Source organism: Budorcas taxicolor, chromosome 11, assembly GCF_023091745.1.
Source record: "Budorcas taxicolor isolate Tak-1 chromosome 11, Takin1.1, whole genome shotgun sequence".
In the NCBI taxonomy this organism is placed as follows: domain Eukaryota; kingdom Metazoa; phylum Chordata; class Mammalia; order Artiodactyla; family Bovidae; genus Budorcas; species Budorcas taxicolor.
Window position 1 is genome coordinate 63569270 of NC_068920.1, and position 21703 is coordinate 63590972.

A 21703-nucleotide genomic window follows, 5' to 3' on the forward strand; every position below is an offset into this window, starting at 1 on the left:
GGTCTGGAAGGCAAACCTGGCATTTCCGAAATAGCTCCTGCCAGGCGACCCTGTTCTAGGGGCATCACTGTGCACGCCAGACCCACGGCCACTCGGAGGCCTCTGCCACCAGGCTGGTGATTAAGTAGAGCTGAAGGAGGACAGGGAGAAGGCCATTTCTGGTATTTAGAGATAGCATCTCTAAAGAGTTAATTAAGTTTAAATGAGGTCATAAGAATAGGCCCTCATCCAGTTGGCTTGGTGGCGGAGGAAATAGCATCCCACTCTATTTTTCTTGCCTGGAAAATTCCCTGGACAGCGGAGCCTGGCAGGCTACCGTCCGTGGGGTTGTGAAGAGTTGGACATGACTAAGCACGCGCACACACCTTATAAGAAGAGGACGAGACGCCGGGGAGGGGCACAGAGAACAGTCCATGTGAGGACATGGAGAAGATGCCGTGCGCACACCCAGGGGAGGGGCTTCAGGAGAGCCTGCCAGCAGCCTTGATCCTGGACGTCCAGCCTCCAGAGCTGTGAGGAAACGTGTCTGATGTTTAGGTCCCCCCTTCTGTGATACTGTGTTACGACCACCCGGGCAGACGGATGCGTGGCCAGTGTGGAGTCTCAGGGTTCTTTGTTGATCCCCACCATGTTATTGCCAGACTGGTCCACTGAGGAGCTGGGAAAGTAGTCCCACTCAGAAATACAGACGTGCGAGATAATTGCGAGTAAAGAGGCTGCTTTGGACACAGTCTTCTCTCTGACCTCCTTCAGATCTATGTAATGACCAGCCTGGAGGCAGAAGCCATCTGAGTGACTGAGTGGTGGGCATGGTAATGTGCCCAGAACAAGGTTGGCTGGCAGCAGATATCCCAGAAATGCCAGGTTTGCCTTACATTTTGATCCCGTTTTTCTAAAACTCTAAAACTGTGGCACACAGTATTTTTAGAGTTGCTTTGCAGTCTCTCTTTGTGAACCTTTCTTTGGGTACATCATTTAATCCTCTCAGCCAGCCTTGTTTAAGATCTGCAGAGTGCTATATTTATTTGACTTTATTTGAAATTTCAGGGCTTTTCAGAACGTTGCTCCAAGAAAATCGGATGAATACGGAACTCTAGAATTTATGCCTTAAAAGGCTTAACTGCTAATTCGTGTGTACGTTTTCTCATGATTATTTCTCCCTCTTTTTTTTTTTCTAGGCCATCTAGGGCAGGGAAATTAAAAACTCCCTTGGAGTTAGTGTCAGAAGATCTTTTAAAAAAAATTAATTTCATTTTTTTAGGGTAGTTTTGGATTCGTAGCAGAAAGTGGAGAGCATTGCTATATATGCCCCGTCCCCACATAGAGAGTTGTAACTTTTCAAGGACAAGAGGGACAGATCCTTCTTTGTAGAGAAGAAGTATCTTTCTTGGCAAGACTCATGACCTTTAGCGAGCAGGTTGAGGGTGTCAGACCGCCCCCTCAGGCTGTGGCTTGAGTGAGCTTGGACCTGATGCCCAGCAGAATCTCTCCACGTCTGCCGTGGGCCTGGGGGAGCCACAGGAGGCGTCACTGGCAGGCCCAGATCTAATTCCTGCGGAAGCCGCCCCATGCCCACACCCCAGGCTGTGCCATCCTCTGGAAAGAAGGTGTCATTTAAAGGTTCAATCTTCACTCCTGCCTTTTCAGTGCATTTTTGCCTTTGTGTCTCATTTGACTCTTAGCAAGGCATAGGGTCACTTAAATTTAACTTGTGATCTGCAAAGCCTTTACACACACTTCCTTTTTCTGTTTCTTTTCTTTCTTTTTTAATAGAGATATGGTCGTTTATTGCTTAACATCTGACGGACGAAACGACACGTTACCGTTGTTCAGTCACGAAGTGTGTCCAACTCTTTGTGACCCCGTGGACTGCAGCATGCCAGGCTTCCCTGTCCTTCACCATCTCCCAGAATTTTCTTAAAGTCATGTCCATTGAGTCAATGATGTTCTCCAACCATCTTATGCTCTGCCACCCTCTTCTCCTTTTGCCTTCAATCTTCCCCAGCGTCAGGGTCTTTTCCAGTGAGTCGACTCTTCACATCAGGTGGCCAGAGTATTGAAGCTTCAGCTTTAGCATTGGCCCTTCCAATGAATGTTCAGGATTGATTTCCTTTAGGATTGATTGGTTTGATCTCCTTGCAGTCCGAAGGGACTCCCAAGAGTTTTCTGTGGCACCACAATTCAAAAGCATCAGTTCTTTGGTGCTCAGCCATCTTTATGGTCCATCTTTCACATCCGTACATGGCTACTGGAAAAATCAACGCTTTGACAATGCAGATTTGTCAGCAAAGTGATGTCTCTGCTTTTTAATATGCTATCTAGATTTGTCCTAGGTTTCCTTCCAAGGAGCAAGAGTCTTTTAATTTCGTGGCTGCAGTTACCGTCCACAGTGATTTGGGAGCCCAAGAAGATAAAATCTGTCACTGCTTCCACTTTTTCCCCTTCTGTCTGCCATGACGTGAAGGGACTGGATGCCGTAATCTTCGTTTTTTGAATGCTGAGTTTTAAACCAACATTTTCACCCTTTTCTTTTACCCTCATCAAGAGGCTCTTTAGTTCCTCTTCACTTTCTGCCATTAGAGTGGTATCATCTGCATATCTGAGATGGTTGATATTTCTCCCAGCAATCTTGATTCCAGCTTGTGATTCATTCAGCCTGGCATTTCACATAATGTACTCTGTTAAATAAGCAGGGTGACAGTATACAGCCTTGTGGGACTCGTTTCCCAATTTTAAACCAGTCCATCATTCCACGTTCTTTTGAAACTGTTGTTTCTTGGCTTTCGTACAGGTGTCTCAGGAGACAGGTAAGGCGGTCTGATATTCCCGTCTCGTTAAGAATTATCGACAGTTCGTTGTGATCCATGTAGTCAAAGGCTGTGGCATAGATGTTTTTCTTGAATTCCCTTGCTTTCTCTATGCACAGCATGGCTCATAGCTTCACTTAGTTATGTAAGCCCCTTTGCCATGATGAGACTGTGACCCATGAAGGGAAATGACAAGTTGCCTTCTCTCAGTATACATGGATGGGCACACAGCTGCCCAGAGTTGGTGATTTGCCTGAGGTCTGATGGCTGAGATAAAACCCAGAGCAGCCAAGACCCTGACTCGGGGTCATTGGTATTTCGCTGAGTTTCTCTGCTCTTGCTTGTGGTTGCGCTCCGCGCAGTGGCGTGGTGCTGGCAGCTGCACCGCTGCTGTGAGCAGCGTGTCAGGGTGTCTGAGGGACCCCAGACGTCAGGTGGATGCACTGGCGCCTGCTCCTTTCGGGTCAGTCCCTGCCTGATGGGTGTGCACCCGGCCCCTTCCCAAGCTGCTCTGCTTACCCCCGTGAGTGGGTGGGATGATGGTCCTGGGGTGCCGGGGGTGCCTGTGTGGGTCTGGCTGAGTCACCCAAAGGAGGAGGACATTCCATGCGCTGGAGGTCCTGGCTCTCTGCCAGGGTTCTGACTGCTCCCCAGGGGTCAGGGCCTAGGTGTCTTGGAGGATGTACCTTGCTCTAGGCCAGCTTTCGGCTTTTAGTTTTTCTACACATTTCTTCTAGTGGGAGATGGGAACAAATCTAAAACATGGATTTTGAAGGCATATTTTCCCTGATCTCTAGTATCCAACTCCCAAGAATTTTTTTTTTTTTTTTTAAAGTGAAAGCACAAGTAGAGCTTTTAATTAGTTTTCACTGTCGCTGCTCTTGGTCATGGTAATTTTACACGAAGTATGTGCCAGGGAGATGCGTTATGGGGGCCTTTTTTCTCAATGCATTCTCTACACCATAGAACTCAACTGTGAATTTCAGAGACAAAGAAATAACCCTAAAGGTTATATCCGGACAGTTTTTTTTTTTTCACAGCTATTCTTGTTAGCATTCTTTTTCTAAACAAAAAGCACAACCACCCTAGGGATCTTTCTGGAACAAGGGGACAAAGAAAGAAAGGAAAGATGCTTCTGGTAGCTTCCTTGAAGGCTCACATCCCTCTTGGCCTAGGGCGTGGTCGTGGAGGGGGCCTCTCAAAAGCGAAAATGGCTCATAGGCCAGAAATTGCTTGGCCTCTTCAGTTACTAAGCGGTTTTAGTTCCTTTTGTGGTTGTTGCCTTGTTGGGTTTCACTTTTTATTTGCAGAATTGAATTGCGCTTCCCTCAGAGCTGGGGAGCCTGTCCTGACTCTTGTCCTGATGACAAAATGGCCTTTGGGCCCCCTGGAGACCTGCCGGGACAGAGCGCTGTGCTTTATGTGTTGGTCCCCACCTTGACCCAGCCTTACGAGGTCTGAGATGGTTTGTACCGAGGGAGCGAAGGGTTTGTTTTCAGAAGCCCAAGACAAGAGCTCAGGAGTACGCAGGAGCGCTCTGCGTCGCCTGCGGTCTGGACCCCAGCGCTGGGGCCTGGTGTCAGGGACTCCCTCGCACTGACCCCGTCCTGGCCCTGCAGCCCGGGCGGTCCGTTCCCGGCAGCACAGGCTTCCCTGTCCCCCTGAAGTGACTGTCCCTGAGCGAGCCTGGGCCTTTGCAGTCAGCGCTATCCACGCTGCATCTGGGCCATCTCCCTTCCTCACCACCCCTACAGCCCAGGGCCTACATTTCCTTTCGTCTGGGTGTTGTCTGGACATCTTACTCCTTTGTTACATTGCCAGGAGCTTGTAGGCAGGGGCACTTCTGATTCACCTGGTTTCCCCCATAGTGCCTGTTGGACACATGAATGAACAGCTGCTGTTCCAGGTTGCAGGCTCCAGGATCACTTGGTGTGTGTGTAGCGGGGAGAGGGGGTGGTGGAGGCGGTCGAGGGCCACTGGGCCAGGCCTGCCAGTGGAGGGCAGAGCTGCTCTCTGCCCCGGCCCCGGTCTGCACCTGTCGGCCTGCCCTCACTGGAGGTTGGGGCGCTGTGGCATGAACTGGCTGGTGTGCTGTTAAGCATGAACTGGGTGTGGATGGCGCCTGACCTGCCTGCTGGGGCTCCCCCAACCTGCACTCGGTTGGGGCAGCGTTGAGCACCACCCTGAGAAACACCTGGGGCTCCAGTCACTGCCCTCAGCTCTCTTTCTAAATCACCTTCTTGAGTTCTCGTCGTCCCTGCCACTGTTGGCTTTGCACTCAGAGCCACGGCCAGACTGCCGTGGGAGAGGCCGCTGGAAGGCCTCAGTGAGGCTCCTCCTTACCCTGGTCAGGATGGGGTTCCAGGCCATCTCTGGGGGGCGGCCTGAAAGGGGGAGCCGTGGGCCCTCTCCCCCACGCCAGTCTCCCCTTGGCTCTGGGAGGGAAGGGTGGGCAAAGGGAGACGGGAGGGCAGCCCTGGTCGGGGGGTGGGGGCCGCTGACCTCTGTTGGCCAAGCCCCCACCTCCTGGCCCAGGTGCCCAGGTGAAGTGTGGGCAAGAAAGGACTCTCCTGTGGGCCACGCCCGCCTCCCTGCCCGTCAGCCACAGAGCGAGTCCCCGTCTCAGTTGCATCGCAGCCGAGTAACACAGCTGAGCAGCTGAAGCTGGAGAGGTCACCTGTCACAGAGGAGCCTGCCCTGTATTCCCTGTGTGAACCCGGGGCCCTGAAGTCCTGTCGGAGCTTGCTCTGTGTTCTCCACCCGGTCGTGTCCCTGGCTGCAGCTGGAGGAGCAGCCGGTGCACCCCCAGTAGACCCCCACGTGGTGCAGCGCACAGGACGAGTGCCCCGCGGGGCGCCCCGCAGCGTGTAGCCCGGGACATCTCCCTCCGGTTTGGGTTTGTTGGCGCAGAAGGTGAGCTCGGCCTGATTGGGTGCTGCCCACTGGAAGGCCTGGGGCTGGCTGGTCATCCCAGTCTCCTGGCTCACTGCCTTGTTCCAGAAATAACTGTCTTCCCGGCATTTCATTGATCTGTGGTGATGCTTCGCATTTCTAGCCCTTTATGGAATAATGTTTCTGCTCAGACAGTTTTTAGTCTCTCATGAATAAAAGGCCAACTTTGACGCTTCTGGCTTAGAAAACAAGCTCTCCTAGTGATTATAAAAATAAACTGAAAAAATAAGCAATGAACTCAACCCTCCCTGCTCATGTCATCTGAAGCACATGAACTTTCCAGTTGCGGTCAGGCCTGCTCTGGCTGTGGTCGTCCAGAAGGCAATGTGCGTGACAGCGGCGTGGACTTGCCATGCCTCGTCAGGCGCACACAGCGTCCTGCAGAAGGTGCTGGAGTGCGGGACCCAGCAGGAGCTGGCGGCGGGCTGCCCGTGCACGCGGCTGATCAGAAGCGCCGTGTGGTCTGAGGCCGGTGCTCAAACCCCAGAACCTGGGGAGAGCCTGAGGCCTTCTGATGGGTCAGCTCTGGGAGCTGGACCCGCCTGTGTTTTCCCAGAGCTCCACTAGAATGGAGTTTGGGAAGCTGAAGTCCTGCGCTAACAACTTGTTTTCTAGCGAATGGAACCAAAGCCTGGCTTTCTGCTTGCTCACTCGCCAGCAGCTGCAGCTCCATCGGGTCGGGCCTGAAGGGGGAGTCCAGCTTCTCTGCTGGGGGTGCGCTGGCATTAGGTTTGTGAGGAATCCAGGCGGGTCTTTGGGACAGTGGTGTCCCTGGGTGGGTTAGCGTTGGTCAAGACCTGTGTGTCTCCACATAGGGTCTGCTACGATCATGTGTCAGGCCGCTGCCCGAGTGACATGCCGGTTCACACTCCTTGGAAAAACTTGAAGAGTGTTGTGCACGTTTCGTAAGGAGGGGGAGGAATGTGTATTATTCTTGAATTCTGGAGTGTGTACCACCAGTGTGAGCTGGGGGCAGCCCGGTGACTATTTCCTCAAGCTGCTTGGCACATTGTTCACTGGCTAAACCGGGACATTCTATAGAGAACGAATCAAACCTGCTGGAGGCAGCTCAGAGGAGGAAACCACAGTAGTCCTGCAAAGAGCAGAGCAACCCCTGCTAATTCTGTTAAAGTGTCAGCACCAAAAGTAGGGCCGGAGTGATGACTTGCTGACTTTGGGGTCAGTGTATTTTTCATCCTACTTTCCCACTGAAATAGAACATGACTTTATGGTATTCTACAAACCCTGTCTCCACCATGAGAAATATGCAACATTTTATGTATATGTGTGTATACACATACACGCACATATATATATGTTTTAAGTTTCAGTGTCAGTATTGTTGGCTAGTTTTGTCTGTTCATCCTGCTCACTTTGTGTTTTTTAAAGTAATTTATTTTGAAATATTTTGACAAAAACAGTTTATCTTTGTCAAGAAGCTTAATCTCAGCTTAGGAGCCCAAACATGAAATTATGCCACCCCCCCCCCCCCCAATAAAAGACACTGTTCTCATCCCAGAGTTCTCTCTTGCCTTCTCTAAGAAGACCCGTTCCATCGCTCGTGTCTGTGGTGCTGACCGAAAGCCGGACACGGGCTCAGGACTGGTTAACCAGAGAAGGCACTTGTAAGGATTGTGGCTGGTGACAGAGAAGGACATTCTGTCTAGTGTGTCTTGAATCTGAAATATTTCCTTCGAAGGAGGTCCTGGAAAGGGATGGAGTAAAGAAAGTAATGTTCCAAATAAAGCTGGTAAGACGAAAACGATGACTTGTGAAAGGGCTTAAAGACCGAGGGCCTCTGTGAGTGGACAAGCTTGTGCCTTTTGTTAGCGTCTGCCTGTCGCTTAGATGACTGGTCCTGGTGCTCTGTGTTGCTTTTGGGACAGAGACTGGGCTAGGAAGACCCATCTTCTGGTCTTGACTTCCCTCTGAAGCTCCTGACCTTGGACAAGCCCTCTGGCCCCGTGAGCCTGGGTCCTGACTCATACGCTGCCAGGCAGCGAGCATGGCTACCTAGGCAGGCATTCTCTCCCTGAGAAGGTTTTCTTTCCATCGAGACCAGGTGAGGCAGGTGGGCAGCCGTTGGGGAGGGGGTGCACTCTGGGCTGGCAGGTTGTGGTCATCTCCTCTCTCGAACTCCTTGCACGTGTTGAAAATGTTATGAGAAGCTTGGCCTCTTGTGAGAATCAGGCAGCAGATAGCAAGTCTAGGGAGAGCCTAACTCGGGAGTGGCGGGTGGGACAGACAGTGGGCCGCCCTGTCCACGGCCACAGTGCTTGCGCCCGCTGCGGGGCCCCGAGGGTGGTGCTGGGCACCCGTTCTTCCACAGAAGCCCCCAGGGCGTGTGCTGCCCTTTTCTCTACAGCTCTCCTGATTTCATGTAAGAGAGCGAAACAATATGTTGGGGTGCTCTGCCATCCCTGGGTCCCCACTCACAGTCCAGGGAGTGTGGCCCCATCCCCGCCCTCTGCCCAGCTTGACAGCTTCCTTTTGGGGGACCGTGGCTGCGGGCCGCTGTTCCTGTGACCAGCCAGCTGCTGGGAAAATCTCAGTAGCCATTGCAGGCCTTCCAGGCCTCAGGCCAGGCAAGGATGGGGTGGAAGGTATGGCAGGATAGTCCTTCCGGAGTCACTTAAGGTCTTGTCTGGGTGATGGCTGCTGTATAGCAGCCCCACCTATCACGTTAAATTAAGGTACACTTGAGTTCATTTGTGTTGGGGTTCTGTCTGTCGTTAATTTGTAGATCCCTTTTAGCTTTAGTTTAAGAGTTCCAAGAAAAGCGTTTATACCTAATTCATATTTATGTTATCCATTTAGAATACTGTGAGACAGTGAACGCTGCGAGCTCTGTGACTTCTCTCTTTGACGGCTAAGAAGCACTTGCTGCAGGGTCTCTCTGTTTGGCTGTGACTTGAGACCATGTGGTCCAGCCTCCCTCTCCCGCCTCTGAGTGGGAACTCTCCCCATAGGCTCCGGTGTCAGGGCAGCACCCGTGCTACAGTGTGTCCCCTCCAGCCAGGGGGCCCCTGCCCTGGGAGAGAGCCAGCGTGGGGGCTCGGGGAGGATCCTTGCATTTGACCTCTTTGGTGGCTGCAGCCGGAGAGTTGAAAGTGGGGTCTGTCAGAGGGAGGGGGGACATGTGTATACCTGTGGCTGATTCAAGTTGATGTATGGCGGACACCAACACAATTTGTAAAGCAGTTATCCTCCAATTAAAGGTGAATTAAAAACAAGTGGGGACTGTCGGCCGCACCACGTGCGCAGGGCCATCGGCAGCAGGGGCGGACAGCACGGAGGGGCGCGGTGGGGAGGAGAGAGCCGAGCTGTCTGTGCTGCCGCCGTGGGCTCCACCATTTTCCTGCCCAGGTTTTGTAAGTCAGCCCAGACCTTTATGAATTCGCACCTTTTCTGCTTAAACCCACCGGTGTGGGATTCTCCAGCTTGCAGCCCAAGGTCCTGTCAAGTGTGGTTTTCTGGTCAGGCTAGGAGCCCTGTCACTGAGCCCCCCAGGACGGGTCAGTGAGCAGAGGGCGCTGCTGCAGCTGGGGTGTGGGCCACCGCCCTGGGAGGGCACCCGCTCTGTGCGCTCTGGCCCCAGGAGCCCTGAGCAGCTGCGGCCACACCCACGTTGGCTGCTCTCTTCACTGAGAGCACAGACCTCTCCCACGAGGGAGAAGCACAGGAACAGGGCGGCGGTGGGGGGCTTCCGTCGAGGAGGCTGGAGGGAGTAAGGCCCAGCCTCCAGGTGGCCAGTTCTGGGTGGGGCGAGGCAGAGACAGGCACAGGCCAGGCCCTACAGCCTTGGGTTTGGGTGGAAAGAGAAGAGACAGCATCTCAGGCAGAGAACAGGGCAGTCCAGCGCTGGGAGCCAGAGTTCCCTGCTGGCTGCGTCTAGAACCCAGCTTTGGGTGAGTGCCTGGGGGTGGGGCCTTGGGTCTGTGGTGACACTTTCCTTCATAGGCTGCAGACACGCTGAGCCCCGGGTCCCAGGGAAGCCCTGATCCTCCCCTCTCTGATCCCCTGGGAGATGCATGTCTTCACGGGCAGTGGGAATCAATAAATACTGGATGGTTTCTTCCATCCTAAACACGTGTATTTGGGGATTTCTGTGGTCTTGCCGAGAGGCCAGCACAGAGACAGACTTGCATTTAATTACGTGAGGGCTTCGAGTGGCCCAGATGACAGAGGAGCAGGCCGTGAGGCTGGTTGCAGTCGGGACCTTCTGGGAGAGTCCCCAGCACTGACGGCAGCTCTCACGATGGCCTGTGCCCTCGGAGCCGCGCTGTCTTTGTCCGCGGCATCCTGGGGAGCTGATGTAAAATCGGGTGGCAGATGGAGCCTGGAGCATGGGGGTGAGGGGAGTGTCGTGAAGGACATGGGGTCAGTTCATCCCTGGTTCAGCACCCGGGGTGCCCCTGCTGGAAGCGGGGGAACCAGCCAGGGAAGGTCTTGGAAGACGTCCCACCAGCGTGGCCCTCAGATTGCCCACCACTCATGTTCTCTGTGATACGTTTTCTGAGGGTACCTCCTCTTCATCTCTGGGTCCCCGAGACCTGGCCCCTGAGGTGTTGCTGACGAGATGCTCCCACATGCCGTGCACTTATTGTGAAACTGTGTCTCCTCTCCCTTCTAGAGGTGAGCACCCAGGCCTGCGGTGCTCAGCATGAGCGCTCGTCAGCCTTTTATTCACAGAGACTTAGTTTCAGGTAAGTCCCTGCAGAAAGTCCCTTGGAGGTTCATGGTTTGCAGGCGAGTCACTGGGGCTGAGCTGCACTTTTAAAGCGGGGTGTGCCTGAGGCTCCCTGTAGGAGCTGGTTTTTAGGGAGGACTCACAGAGGACAGCTGACCAGGACTTCTAGAGCCAGGAGGCCACAGGCCACAGCCAGAGGGGGGAGGGGCCACAGTGCTCATGGGGACAGAAGGGGCTGCAGGGGCTGTCAAGCCAGGGCCGCGGGGCAGACGTGCTGAGGCGGGCTGACGTCTGGACCTCTGGGGAGGGTGCTGCTGGCATGAGTCACTGATGGTTGGGGCGTAGGCACGAGAGGAAGAGGCGGCCAGGCACTCGCACTGATTTGGGTGTTGGCTGGAGCTGCTGGAAGGAGGGAGCCATGCTGACCGGGGTGGGAGGATTGAGGGGCCAGGCGATGCGGGGTGGGGAGCAGGGACGGGAAGGGCCTGGGCTTGTCCTGCTCAGGGCACTCCCCCCCACACCCCTCCACATCCCCCCACAGCCCCCCACACCCAGTCCTTTACAGCGGCAGGCACCGGGGATCGGGCCCACGGAAGACACTTCTTCCATGGAACAGTGTGGGGTGGGGGATGGCTCTGGGATGATTGCAGTGTGCTCTATTTACTGTGCACTTTATTTCTGTTGTTACCGCGTCAGCTCCACCGCAGATCATCAGGCATCAGACCCCTGACGCTGGGGACCCCTGATTCAGAGGGATATCCGCGGCCCACCTGGAGCCTCGCTCTTCCCACTGGAGTCCAGAGATGTGCGTCGGTTGGAGTCTAGGTTAGGGCACTGAATCCTGTCTACTGCCGTATCCATTGAACTAGCGGGGCAGGTTCGTTAACTGAATCGGGTGAACTTACTGCCTCGCTGTCCGTTCAGTGTCACTGTCAGCCAGCAGGCCTTGGGGAAATGGGCGGACGCAGGGGGGAACAGATCGACCGGCCCCTGCTGAGTGAGCGCAGGCCCCTTGGGGCCCTGGGTCGGCTTGTTTGGGTCTGCAGGTGAGAATATACACCAGCTGTGGCACATTTCTTGTTTCCCTGTGCTTGCCTTTCTGAGACACGTCACTTTCCAGCGTTTAAGTACTGGCAACCCCAAACTGCTGTTTTGAAACTCACTCATGTGCTCGGCCTTGTTCTTAGGCGTGTCCCAGTCAAAGCCTGAGACCACCCCCTCCCTGCTCCCCTGCTCTGCACAGGGGCTGGAGCAGAAAGTAGGTGAGATCGGGTCCCTGCCCCAAAGGGGAAGGAGGAGGCGGCCTCCCTACAGGCTCTCTCCAGCACAGAGGGGCCGTGGGGCCACCCCCTGGAGAACAGGATCCCAGGCTGTCCGGCCCTAGGGCTGGGGTGGGGTCTCCGTCCACCCGCCCCTCTGATGGGGGAGGGGCACGGCCTTCTCCCGCTAGCAGTCATATCCTCATCTTACAGGAAGGTGGCCCGTGGAGGTGCCCTGGCTCCCAGTGGCTCACCAGGTCTTGATCGCAGAGCCTGGCCTCCCCCGCCAAGGCCCACCACCTCCAAGAACGGACCTCCATTCACCAGTTCCTTCCCAGCAACAGCTGTTAGGCCTGAATTTGTGTGATATTGTTTGAAACTATGATCGCTCTGAGCTGAAGCACAGCAAAGTGTCATGGACCTGGAGGCAGAGTTGTGGCTGGAGAACCCAGGGAGGCTGGGGAATTGAGACTCAGCTGGAGGGAAGGCCTTTTTGGCTCATAGAGGCCCCAGGGCGAGTGCAGGGCAGACTGGGCGTGTGGAAGATTAGGAAACGCCTAGGGGAGGAATGCACACGTCACTGGAGGCTCTGTGGGCTGTCACGGGTTTCTTTACACAGGTGCTGCTCCTCGGGGCATCCTACGGTGCTGTGATTCTTGCTATACAGATGGTGAAACTGAGGCGGGGAGGAGCTCTGTCACTCTTGCAGGAGCAGGGGTCTGAAGCAGCAGTAAGTGAGCAGGCGCCTGGGCGCACAGCCCAGCTCTGGGCCTCTGCTGGTTGGCGCAAGCTTCCAGGTCCTGGAATGGCCGGTGTTGAGGGCCCTGTGGACCAGAGTGTCTGGGACTGGTGGAGTCGAGGCCAGAGCACAGGGGGCCGAGCCTCAGGCTTGCCTGTGTGCCTGCTTAGAGCCCTCTGCTTTGGTCCCTGTCCCTGGGCCCTCCGGCCTTACCTGCCCAGTTATTTCCTGAGCCTTTGCCTCAGGCAGCGTTCCTGGCCTTTTGTGGGAAGGAGGCATATTTGGCTTTGCTTCCCAGGTGGCTCAGTAGGTAAAGAAACTGCCTGCAGTGCAGGAGACTGCCTGTGTGTTAAAGGTTCTTACTGAGGTGAGGCTCAGGGTGGGGGGTGGGGGATCTGCTCCCGCTCTGCAGTCACGGGGGCCTAGTTTCCTTCCATCCAGTGACTCCACATTCCCTGGGCGTAGAACTGCCCACCAGGCCCCTGTGTGCAGCCGGGAGTCCAGGGAAATGAGGATCCCATGACCACCTCACCATCTGCATCTGAGCTGGTGTGTGTCCCTTCTGCACGGGTCACCCAGCTTTCTCTGTCCCTGCAAAGGGGCTGGAGGGACCTGCCAGGTAGGTGAGGTCTGTCATGGGCCTTGATGTTTTCTTAGTAGGTGCTTGTTAGACCCCTGGTCTATATTTAGGCTTGAACTCCGCACCCAGGAGGATATGGAGGAAACGAGGGCTTGAGGTCTGGCCTTTGCAGGACACGGGTGCCCGGCTGGTCATTCCACCAGCACACAGGAAGCGGACCATCCCGCTGTGCAGACTGGCTGGTGGATTAGGGAGCCTCTGTGAGGGGCGTCACCAGGGTCAGCTGCTTGACGCCCGAGAGCCAATGCTTGAGAGACAAGTGCCAGTAGGAGTGGAAAGGCTGCTTTATTTAGCAGGCTGGCAACCTGTGGGGAGATGGCAAACTCATGTTCATAGTGAAAGTGAAGTGAAAGTTGCTCAGACACGTCCGACTCTCTGCAACCTCATGGACTATACAGTCCTATAGTCCATGGCCTATCTACAGAATTCTGCAGGCCAGAATGCTGGAGTGGGCAGCCTTTCCCTTCTCCAGGGGATCTTCCCAACCCAGGGATCAAACCCAGGTCTCCCGCATTGCAGGTGGATTCTCTACCAGCCGAGCCACAATGGGAGCCCTGACTACAAAGTTTCTGCTTGACTGTGATCATTTTTAAAGCGACAATCATTGAGGGGGTGGGGAGGAGGTCATTCATTATCTTCCACTGTGTGCATGATGGTGAGATATTGGGGCAGTGCTCCAGGAATCTGTTGCTCAGCCTGAAGTCCTCCCCTGGGGTGGGGGCCCTAGTTCCAGCAGAAGAATGCAAACATTTTGTTATAGATATTCCTTGAGGGGGGTCAGGACTCTGCCCCAAGGCTGCGCTGTTGCTTCTTGACTGCTCCGCCCTGTTTTTTGTATCCCCTCTCTGATGAGCAACTTTTGAATCTGTCCTTTGGAACTCAGGGAGGGTCTCGGAAGCTGAACGAAGCCTGTTTTCCTACAACCAAGAGGCAGGGGACACGGGAAGGAGTCTCACCCGGGAGGGGTGAGGGACCCACCCCACAGAGCAGGGGTCCTGCTCTGCTGCGAACAGGCTGTTGGCTGCAGGGGAGGCTTCATGTGGAAGGGGCAGTTGTCCCTTCTTGGGTTATAAGCAGTAATTTTCCTGCCTGTGAGCTATGTGACGCCTCATCCATCAGTGACTGCCCATCCTGGATGGGGATGTGAGAGAGAGCGCTTCCTCTTTCTGATTCCTGAGCCAGCCTCCTCCTCAGGGGCTGTGCTGACTCCTCAGGCCTTCCCTGACCTTCGCTCTTGGAGAGCACGGCACCAGGGAGCTTCGCTGCTGCGGTGCCAGCGATAGAGTGCAGAGGGCTGGGACAGGAGAGGAGCAGCCCCAGGTGGTCTCGGGGCTTCTTGCCTTGGGTTGAGGCTGGTCATTCATCCTTTACCCTCCATGTGACCTTGAGGAAGTCACCCTGCCTGGATTTCTCTGACTGCATCCATGCAACTCGTAAAATTTTAAGATGCTTTTGAGAAGACCCTCCCCCTGCACCCAGTGTTCTGACAGATGCCCATGGGGCCGTCCTCCCCCTCAGCTCCTGCTCAGTAGAGGTTCCTGAGCCAGAGGGGCCTCTAGACCCTTCCCAGGCCTTGTTCTATGGAAGGAGGGTGGGGAAGCCTTCCCAAGACCAGCTCCTCCAGGAGCAACGCTGTGTGAGCCATGGGTCCTCCCCGTCCTTGGCCATGTCTCCCTGTCCCCAGTGGTGGAAGGGACGTTGGATGGAGGAGGTTACACGTCTCTCACAGAGTGAGGAGCCGAGGCAGTTAGTTTCAGGAGTTCTTGCTTTCCTAAAAATTCACGTCCTTCTAAACAATTCCCCTGCCCTCTCTGTCCTGTTTAAATGTCATTTTTCTTGCTAATGAGCGCTGGTCTTCAAATGGGGATAGGAGGAAACCAGGGACCTTGGGAATAGAAGAATCCTAGGTGAATTACCTTAAATTAATGAGACTAATAAGGGAAGTCGAGTTCAGCTGTGCAAATTAGCTTCGTGTTATGGGTCTTAATGACTTAAATTGCCGGTCTTAATTAGATGCCCCTCCCCCCCCCCAAAACCATGAAGCAGCTTCTGAGATCCTTTTGACCTAAAAGCTTCTCTGATCCGTTCACTCTGTCGAGTATATAATTAGCCTAGAGATGTTCCTCTTTAAGCTATATCCAGAGTCTCACAGGGCCTCTGGTATCCGCCACCCTCCAGGGGCTGGGGTGGGAGGGTGGCTGGGTGGGCACCCTGCGAGAGGCGGGGCTGGGCTGGTGGAGGAACCTTCCTGGGGAGGCAGGCCTTCGGAGTGCAGGTGTGGTCCTCTGTTCAGTGGCCTGTCTCCCCGTCCCGACGATGAAGGGGAGACGCAGGTAACGCGCTGCGCAGGCAGCTGGGCAAGTAAGGGGATTTCTGGGTGCCACCTCTGCCTCTGGCCAGTGCGGAGTGCAGTTCTCAGTGATTCGGGAGGGTGGCAGTAAGCTGAGAAAGAAAGTGCTTCTGGCACGCCCCCAGACATGGCCATCGTTGACAAGTGGTCCCTGACTGGCTCTGTCCCTCCAGGCCCTTCTTTTTAAATGTCTTTAGCCGGAGCACAGGTAGACATCCATTAAAAACACACGAGGTGCAGAGCTGACATGAACTCTTTTACAGCCATTGAAAGGATCAGCCTTTTTATTGGGTGTGAAGACCATTCACAAACAGCTCAGTGATTTTTTCCCACAGTGAATCCACTCAAAGAACCATCCAGCAGGAGACGGAACCCCCCACCCCCCCAGCCTCTCACGCCCTCCCTGGCCAGTTCTGCCCCTCGGAGACACTGACACCACTGTCCCGACTTCCCACACCACGCGCCCGCCCGCCCAGCGCCCGAACTTCACAGCCATGGCGTTGCCTGGAACGTGCTCTCGTGCGTCTGGCTTTCCCCCTTGGCGTTGTTCCTAAGGGTCGTCTGTGTGGTTTTGTCTATTCCGCTGTGGATGGACACTTGGATTGTTTCTGTTTTTTTTCTGAATATAGAAACATCCGTATTCTTTACTTTTGATTAATTTGTCTGTCAGGTCTCAGTTGTGACACATGGGTGTTCATTGCGTCATGTGGGTTCTAGTTGTGCGCAGGCTCAGCTGCCCCGCGGCACGTGGACTCTTCCCGGACCGGGGATCCAACCCGCATCCTCTGCAGTGGCAGGTGGATTCCTAACCAGTGCACCACCGGGGAAGTCCCTCTAGTTTATTATAAATGTTACTGCTTTGCGTGTTCTTCACACACTTTTTGGTGAACCTGAGTGTGCGTTTCTGTGAGCAGTTGCACTCTGAGTTATGTATCTTCAGTGTGGGTATGGCTGTACCGTCTTACACTCCCCCAGCAGTGTGTCAGGGCCCCATTTACTCCACATCCTTGTCAGCACTTGGTACTGCCCGACTGTTGCAGTTTAGCTGTTCTGGTGGGTGCACAGAGGTATCTCATGGTTACAGTTAGTATTTTCCTGATGACTAATGAGGTTGAAGAACTTCTTGTGTGTATGTCGCCTTTATTAATCATTTTAATCATTGTAGCAGCCAGATAGTAGTGTGTCTTACAGATGTTCCGAAATGCACTTACCTGTAGCTGGGCATTTAGATTGCTTCCTGTATTTATCATTACAAACGATAGGCATCTCTGGACCCTTGGTGAGAATTTTGTATTGTTGACAGATTTTGATAAATAATGTCAGCTTGCTTTCTAGAGTATTCAGACCTTTCCAGAATGTTATCAGTAGTGTAGGAGAACTCTGTCGAGTTTCCCCTAGGTCAGCGAGCAAAGCATATTCTCATTAGAAGAACAAGCAAAACCTTTTTAAGGAGCCTACTTTAGATAACTCTAGGTGTACTTACGGAGAAGGCAGTGGCACCCCACTCTAGTACTCTTGCCTGGAAGATCCCATGGACGGAGGAGCCTGGTGGGCTGCAGTCCATGCTAAGGGTCAGACACGACTGAGCGACTTCCCTTTCACTTTTCACTTTCACGCATTGGAGAAGGAAATGGCAACCCACGCCAGTGTCCTTGCCTGGAGAATCCCGGGGACAGGGGACCCTGCTGGGCTGCTGTCTGTGGGGTCGCACAGGGTCGGACACGACTGAAACGACTTAGCAGCAGGTGTACTTAACGTTCTCTCATTATTATGATTGAGTTTGGTCACTTTTCCAGAATATTTTCTATGAGCATCCCTCTTTTGTGAATTCATACCTTTTGCCACTTGCATTTTTAGTGAGTTTTTTTGATCAGTTTGTGTGTTATTATAAAATACAGGTCTCAGTCCTGTAAGATCTTTCTCCATCTGATCCATTGTCATAGCAGATCTTTGACGTGATGTCAGCTCACTGTTTAGTCTCCCCCTTGGCGACCTCTCTGGGGTGTCCCCAGCCAGGCCACTGCCCTCCTCTGACGTGCCCAGGCCCAAGGTCCCTGGGTGCCCCGTGGGAGGGGGAGGAACACAGCCTGCAGGGGAGGGGGTTTGCAGTTTCGGCTGCTCACGCTGGCCGCCGAGGTCTGCCTGGCAGTGCTGTGCTGCGCTGGGGCCCGAGTGTTGTGCTCTGGAGGCTCGCAGGACCGGGCAGCCGCGCTGGGCCGGGAGCCACATTTTTAGTGCCGGCTCCCGTCCTCCCGCGTGTGTTTCTCACTGCTGCCCTGACAGGTGGGTACAGCCCCCCTTGTCTTAGTCACCAGAAGGCAGAGCCTCTGAGGAGCCCAGCATCTCCCAGAGCCTGACGTTTGTAGCAGGAAGCCTGGGGCTCAGCCTCTTATCTCCTCCTTTCCCTGAGCCACATCCCAGCTCCCCAGCAGGCCCTCCAGGGCTGGCGCCCCCCTCCCCCTGATCAGCACAGGAAGGGGGACAGGAATGAGCACTGTTTCTCATTCTTTGGGGCTTTGAGCAAAACATCTGTTTCTGAGTTAAAAGTTTAGACTGGTGTGTGGGGCACACAGGAGCGTATAGTAACGCTGGGCCTCCCCCCATTTTTAGGCACGAAAATAATAACGTACATGTTATAATAAGCATTCCCGAGAACTTCATGTCTGCTCAGCTTGCTAAGTTTATACTTTTCTATTTTTAGATGATGGATTTGGATGTGCTTCTGTGAAGAGATGCCACGTGTCTCTACTGGCCCAAGGACAAACATGTCCAGTAAGTTGCCGGGTGAATTAACCCAAGAGCGGGAACTCAGGCCCTTCAGATGCAAAGGTGTTGACACCCTTTGAGAAGACGGGGTGTCTGGATATATGGGGACCTTTGAGGGGATTTTTTTAAAAATTATATTTATTTAGTTTTAATTGATAATTGCTTTACAATTTTGCTTGGATTTCTGTTTTGAGGCCTGGAGTCTTCTGCTGTCGTTTAGAAGTTGCTCTGTAGGAGCTGGTCCATATTTTGATGAGTTATTGATGTATTTGTGGGGAGGCAGGCGGTCTCCCCGGCTTACTCCTCCTCTGTCTTCTTCCACTCTCTGAGGGGATGTTGTAAACCAGCCTTACTGCCTGGTCTAATTATTTGAACTTCTAAAGGTTGGTTCCTGCTAGAGATAGCAGGAATGGTGGCATAAAGAGTTGGAAGAATTTGAAGCCCGTTCCCCGCCGAGTATGCCGCCTCTCAGAGCAGCGCGCGAGCTCCGTGCTGGCCGGAGCATCTGGGCGGCTCAGCCCGTGGTGGCTCCTTGCCCAGAGACCCCGTGCCCGAAGCACAGCACTGTCCACTGAGGCGCAGATGGTCGTGCCTTATGGGAAAGAAAGCCCAAGTGACACAGCTGGCGTTCCTGTGGCCCTGGGGCAGAGAACAAGGCTGGAGACGTGCCTTTGGTCCCCAGGTTCCGCTGTCCTGTTTTGGCCAGTGGGCGGCAGACCTCTCTCTTCCCACACCTCTTATCCTTCAAAGACAGAGGGCAGTGAGCTGATTTATCATTTTAAAGCTCCTCTGAGATTCGTCAATAGGAAATCATAATAAAGCCAACCCCAGCCATAGTTTACGATTATGCTTGAGGCATCGTTTAATGTGGTCGTCTCTGGGTAAGAGACCGTGCTCTCTTTATGGAGTCCTGTGGGTGAGAGCAGAGGAGGTGATTAGACAGGACCTGGATCGTCAGACTCTCCCCTCCTCACCTGCCGGGGACCCTGGCTTCACTGAATCTTGCCCGTGTAGGTCACGTGCTCTCTGCATGAGGCCACAGTGTCTCTCTGTGAGTTTTTGTGTTTGTTTAAACCAGTGTTTGTTCCTGTTTCCCAGGACAGCTGCCGCCTTAGGGGACGCGGGCGTGGTGCCGGGGCTTCTGGGGACTCAGGCGTGGTCTGACCTGGGAACAGGAAGTCATCCTCACCAATGCCATCATGGCAGCGAGAGAGCACAGCCCTCGCCATGGCGCCAGGGCCCGTGCGGTGCAGCGGGCCTCCACCATCGACGTGGCAGGCGACATGCTGGGCCTCTCTCTGGCAGGTGAGCCTCAGCAGGCTGCCTGTGGGCCCTCGCTTTGGTGGTACCGGGGGGTGCGGGGCCTGGCAGCCCTGTTTGAACTGGAATAGGGAAAGTCAGCCCTCTTCCTGGGACTTGCATGCCCTGGAACCTGCCCGCCGGGGGTTTTCCAGGTTGCGTGGGCACCTCCGTGGCTCACTGGCCAGTAGGTAATGTGGGAGTGTCCACAGCGCCTGTGTGAGAGGTGCCCGGACCATAGTAAAAGCCCTTCGCATTGTGGATGTGCAGGCCCGGGGGAGGGGATTTAGTCTCGGGGTCCGTGACTTCCTAGGACTCTCAGACCATCTCATGTAACAGTTTGGGAGGAGGCAGAGTGTCGGGTCCCCCTCATCCCATTTTATTGAGGAGTAACTGACATAGCAATACATCACTGTAAGCTCAAAATGTAGAGCTTGCTGGTTTGATGTATGCCTACTGCGTCGCCACTGGTGATTGGGCTTTTTGCCTCAAATCGGAAAGCAGGGGAAAGTTGATTAAGGCTGACTTTTTTCTGTCATTTCTCTTCTATCCAGGAAATGTACAAGATCCAGATGAGCCCATTTTAGAATTCAGCTTAGGTAGGTGTCTTTAATTTTTTGTGTTAATATACATGTAGCTTAAAACCCAAAACAAAAGCACCACAGCTGGCAGGAGTTTGTACAGAGACCTTGTCGCTGCCACCACAGCTGCGGAAGTGCTTCTGAGAAGGGGAGGCCGAGAGGCCGGTGGGAGCCTCCTGCGCATGGGAGGGGCCCTCAGCTGCCCGGCATGGGACGCCCGTCTCCTCCACGTGTGCTCCGTCCAGGCTGGTGGTGGGGAGCGGGCAGGAGGGGGTCCCCAGAGATGCAGAGTCAGCCTCGCCGGGGAGGGGCGGGAGGGGTGAGGACATGGGGCTCAGGGCCGCGTTGCTATCCCTGTGGTGCCACTCTCTGGCGCTCAGACCCTCGCTCCATGAGCAGCGGCGCTGACGCCCGCGTGCTCCCCGCTCAGGAGCCTCAGTGAGAGCGCGCCCAGAGCCAGGTGGCGTGGCTCGCTGTGGGCTCACCTGCAGGAGCGTCTTTGCCAGGGCCCAGCACTTGCTGGTATTCTTCCCCTCGTCCTGTCCGTGAAAGATTGCTGAGTGAGGCATGCCCACCTCGCCCTTTCCACCCTCCTCCTTCCCATCCTAATTCTGCCTGGCTACTCCTCAAGGCTGGAGGCGCTCTCTGGTGAAAGTAAACTCAGTCCTCCACAGAGATGCAGAAATGCTGGCCTTTGGAAGCCAGCCAAAGCAGTCAGCTGGCCACCCAGTTACTGTCAGGGAGCCTGCCTAGGCCAACATGCCCTGCAGCCTGCTGAGACCACCTTCTTAGAACTGAATGTCTCACAAGGATGGGTGTATGTTTGTTGATCACAGTCTTATTTGTAATAACCAGCACTGGAAACAGCGTCCATCAGCTGGAAGATTAACTATGTTATGTGCATACAGAGGATGGCTGCTCAGCTGAGAAAAGGACCAAATCCCTGATAGACCCCTGGGTGCGTCTCAGAAGCACTGTGAAAAGTGAAAGAAGCCATAACAAGAGGCCGGGTATTGTGTAATTCCATTTTCGTGAAAGTCAGAAGGACGAGTCTGTAGTGAGAGAGCACAGGTTAATGCTTACCTGGGAGTGAGGTAAGGGCAGGGAGCCCTTTGGGGCGACGGAGATGCTCCCTATCTGGACAGTCGTGGTGGGTCTAGGAGTGTGTGCGCTGATCAGAATTGAGTGCCACACTTAAAGTGGATGTGTTTTACATACAAATTATTCCTCAAAGGTGATATAAAGCAAAATGAAAGAATAGATTGCTGGAAGGCTCACAACATGAAAGAAAAAGAGATTAGAAACAACAGAGCTTGGGCTTCCCTGCTCGTCCTGCGGGTAAGAGTCCTGCCAATGCAGGGGACACAGGTTCGATCGCTGGTCCAGGAAGAACGCTTGTGTTGTGGAGTACCTAAGCCCGTGCATCACGACTGCTGAAGCCCGCGTGCCCTAGAGCCCGTGCTCCGCAGTAAGAGAAGCCGCTGCAAGTGAGAAACCCACACACCACAGCTATAGAGCAGCCCCCGCTCGCTGCAACCGAAGAAGAAGCTGGCACAGCAAGGAAGACCCAGCCCAGCCAGAAACAAATAAATGAAGCGATCCAAAAGAGGGACAAACCGA

At 54.3% G+C, this 21703-nt stretch overlaps 1 protein-coding gene across 7 annotated transcripts in view; it reads left to right on the forward strand.

Moving 5' to 3' along the window:
• INPP4A (inositol polyphosphate-4-phosphatase type I A) overlaps window positions 1-21703 on the forward strand; it is a 115874-nt gene that overhangs the window by 45690 nt on the left and 48481 nt on the right. For 5 of the 7 annotated variants that reach the window (XM_052647544.1, XM_052647547.1, XM_052647542.1 and 2 more), the window contains exons 2-4: window positions 18139-18209; window positions 19302-19508; window positions 20057-20101. In XM_052647544.1, coding sequence (XP_052503504.1) covers window positions 19403-19508; window positions 20057-20101 — 151 coding nt within the window. In that variant the 5' untranslated portion in view covers window positions 18139-18209; window positions 19302-19402. Of the gene's footprint in view, window positions 1-18138; window positions 18210-19301; window positions 19509-20056; window positions 20102-20953; window positions 21094-21703 lie in introns of those variants that run through there. The other 2 variants (XM_052647545.1, XM_052647548.1) reach the window with 2 other exon arrangements.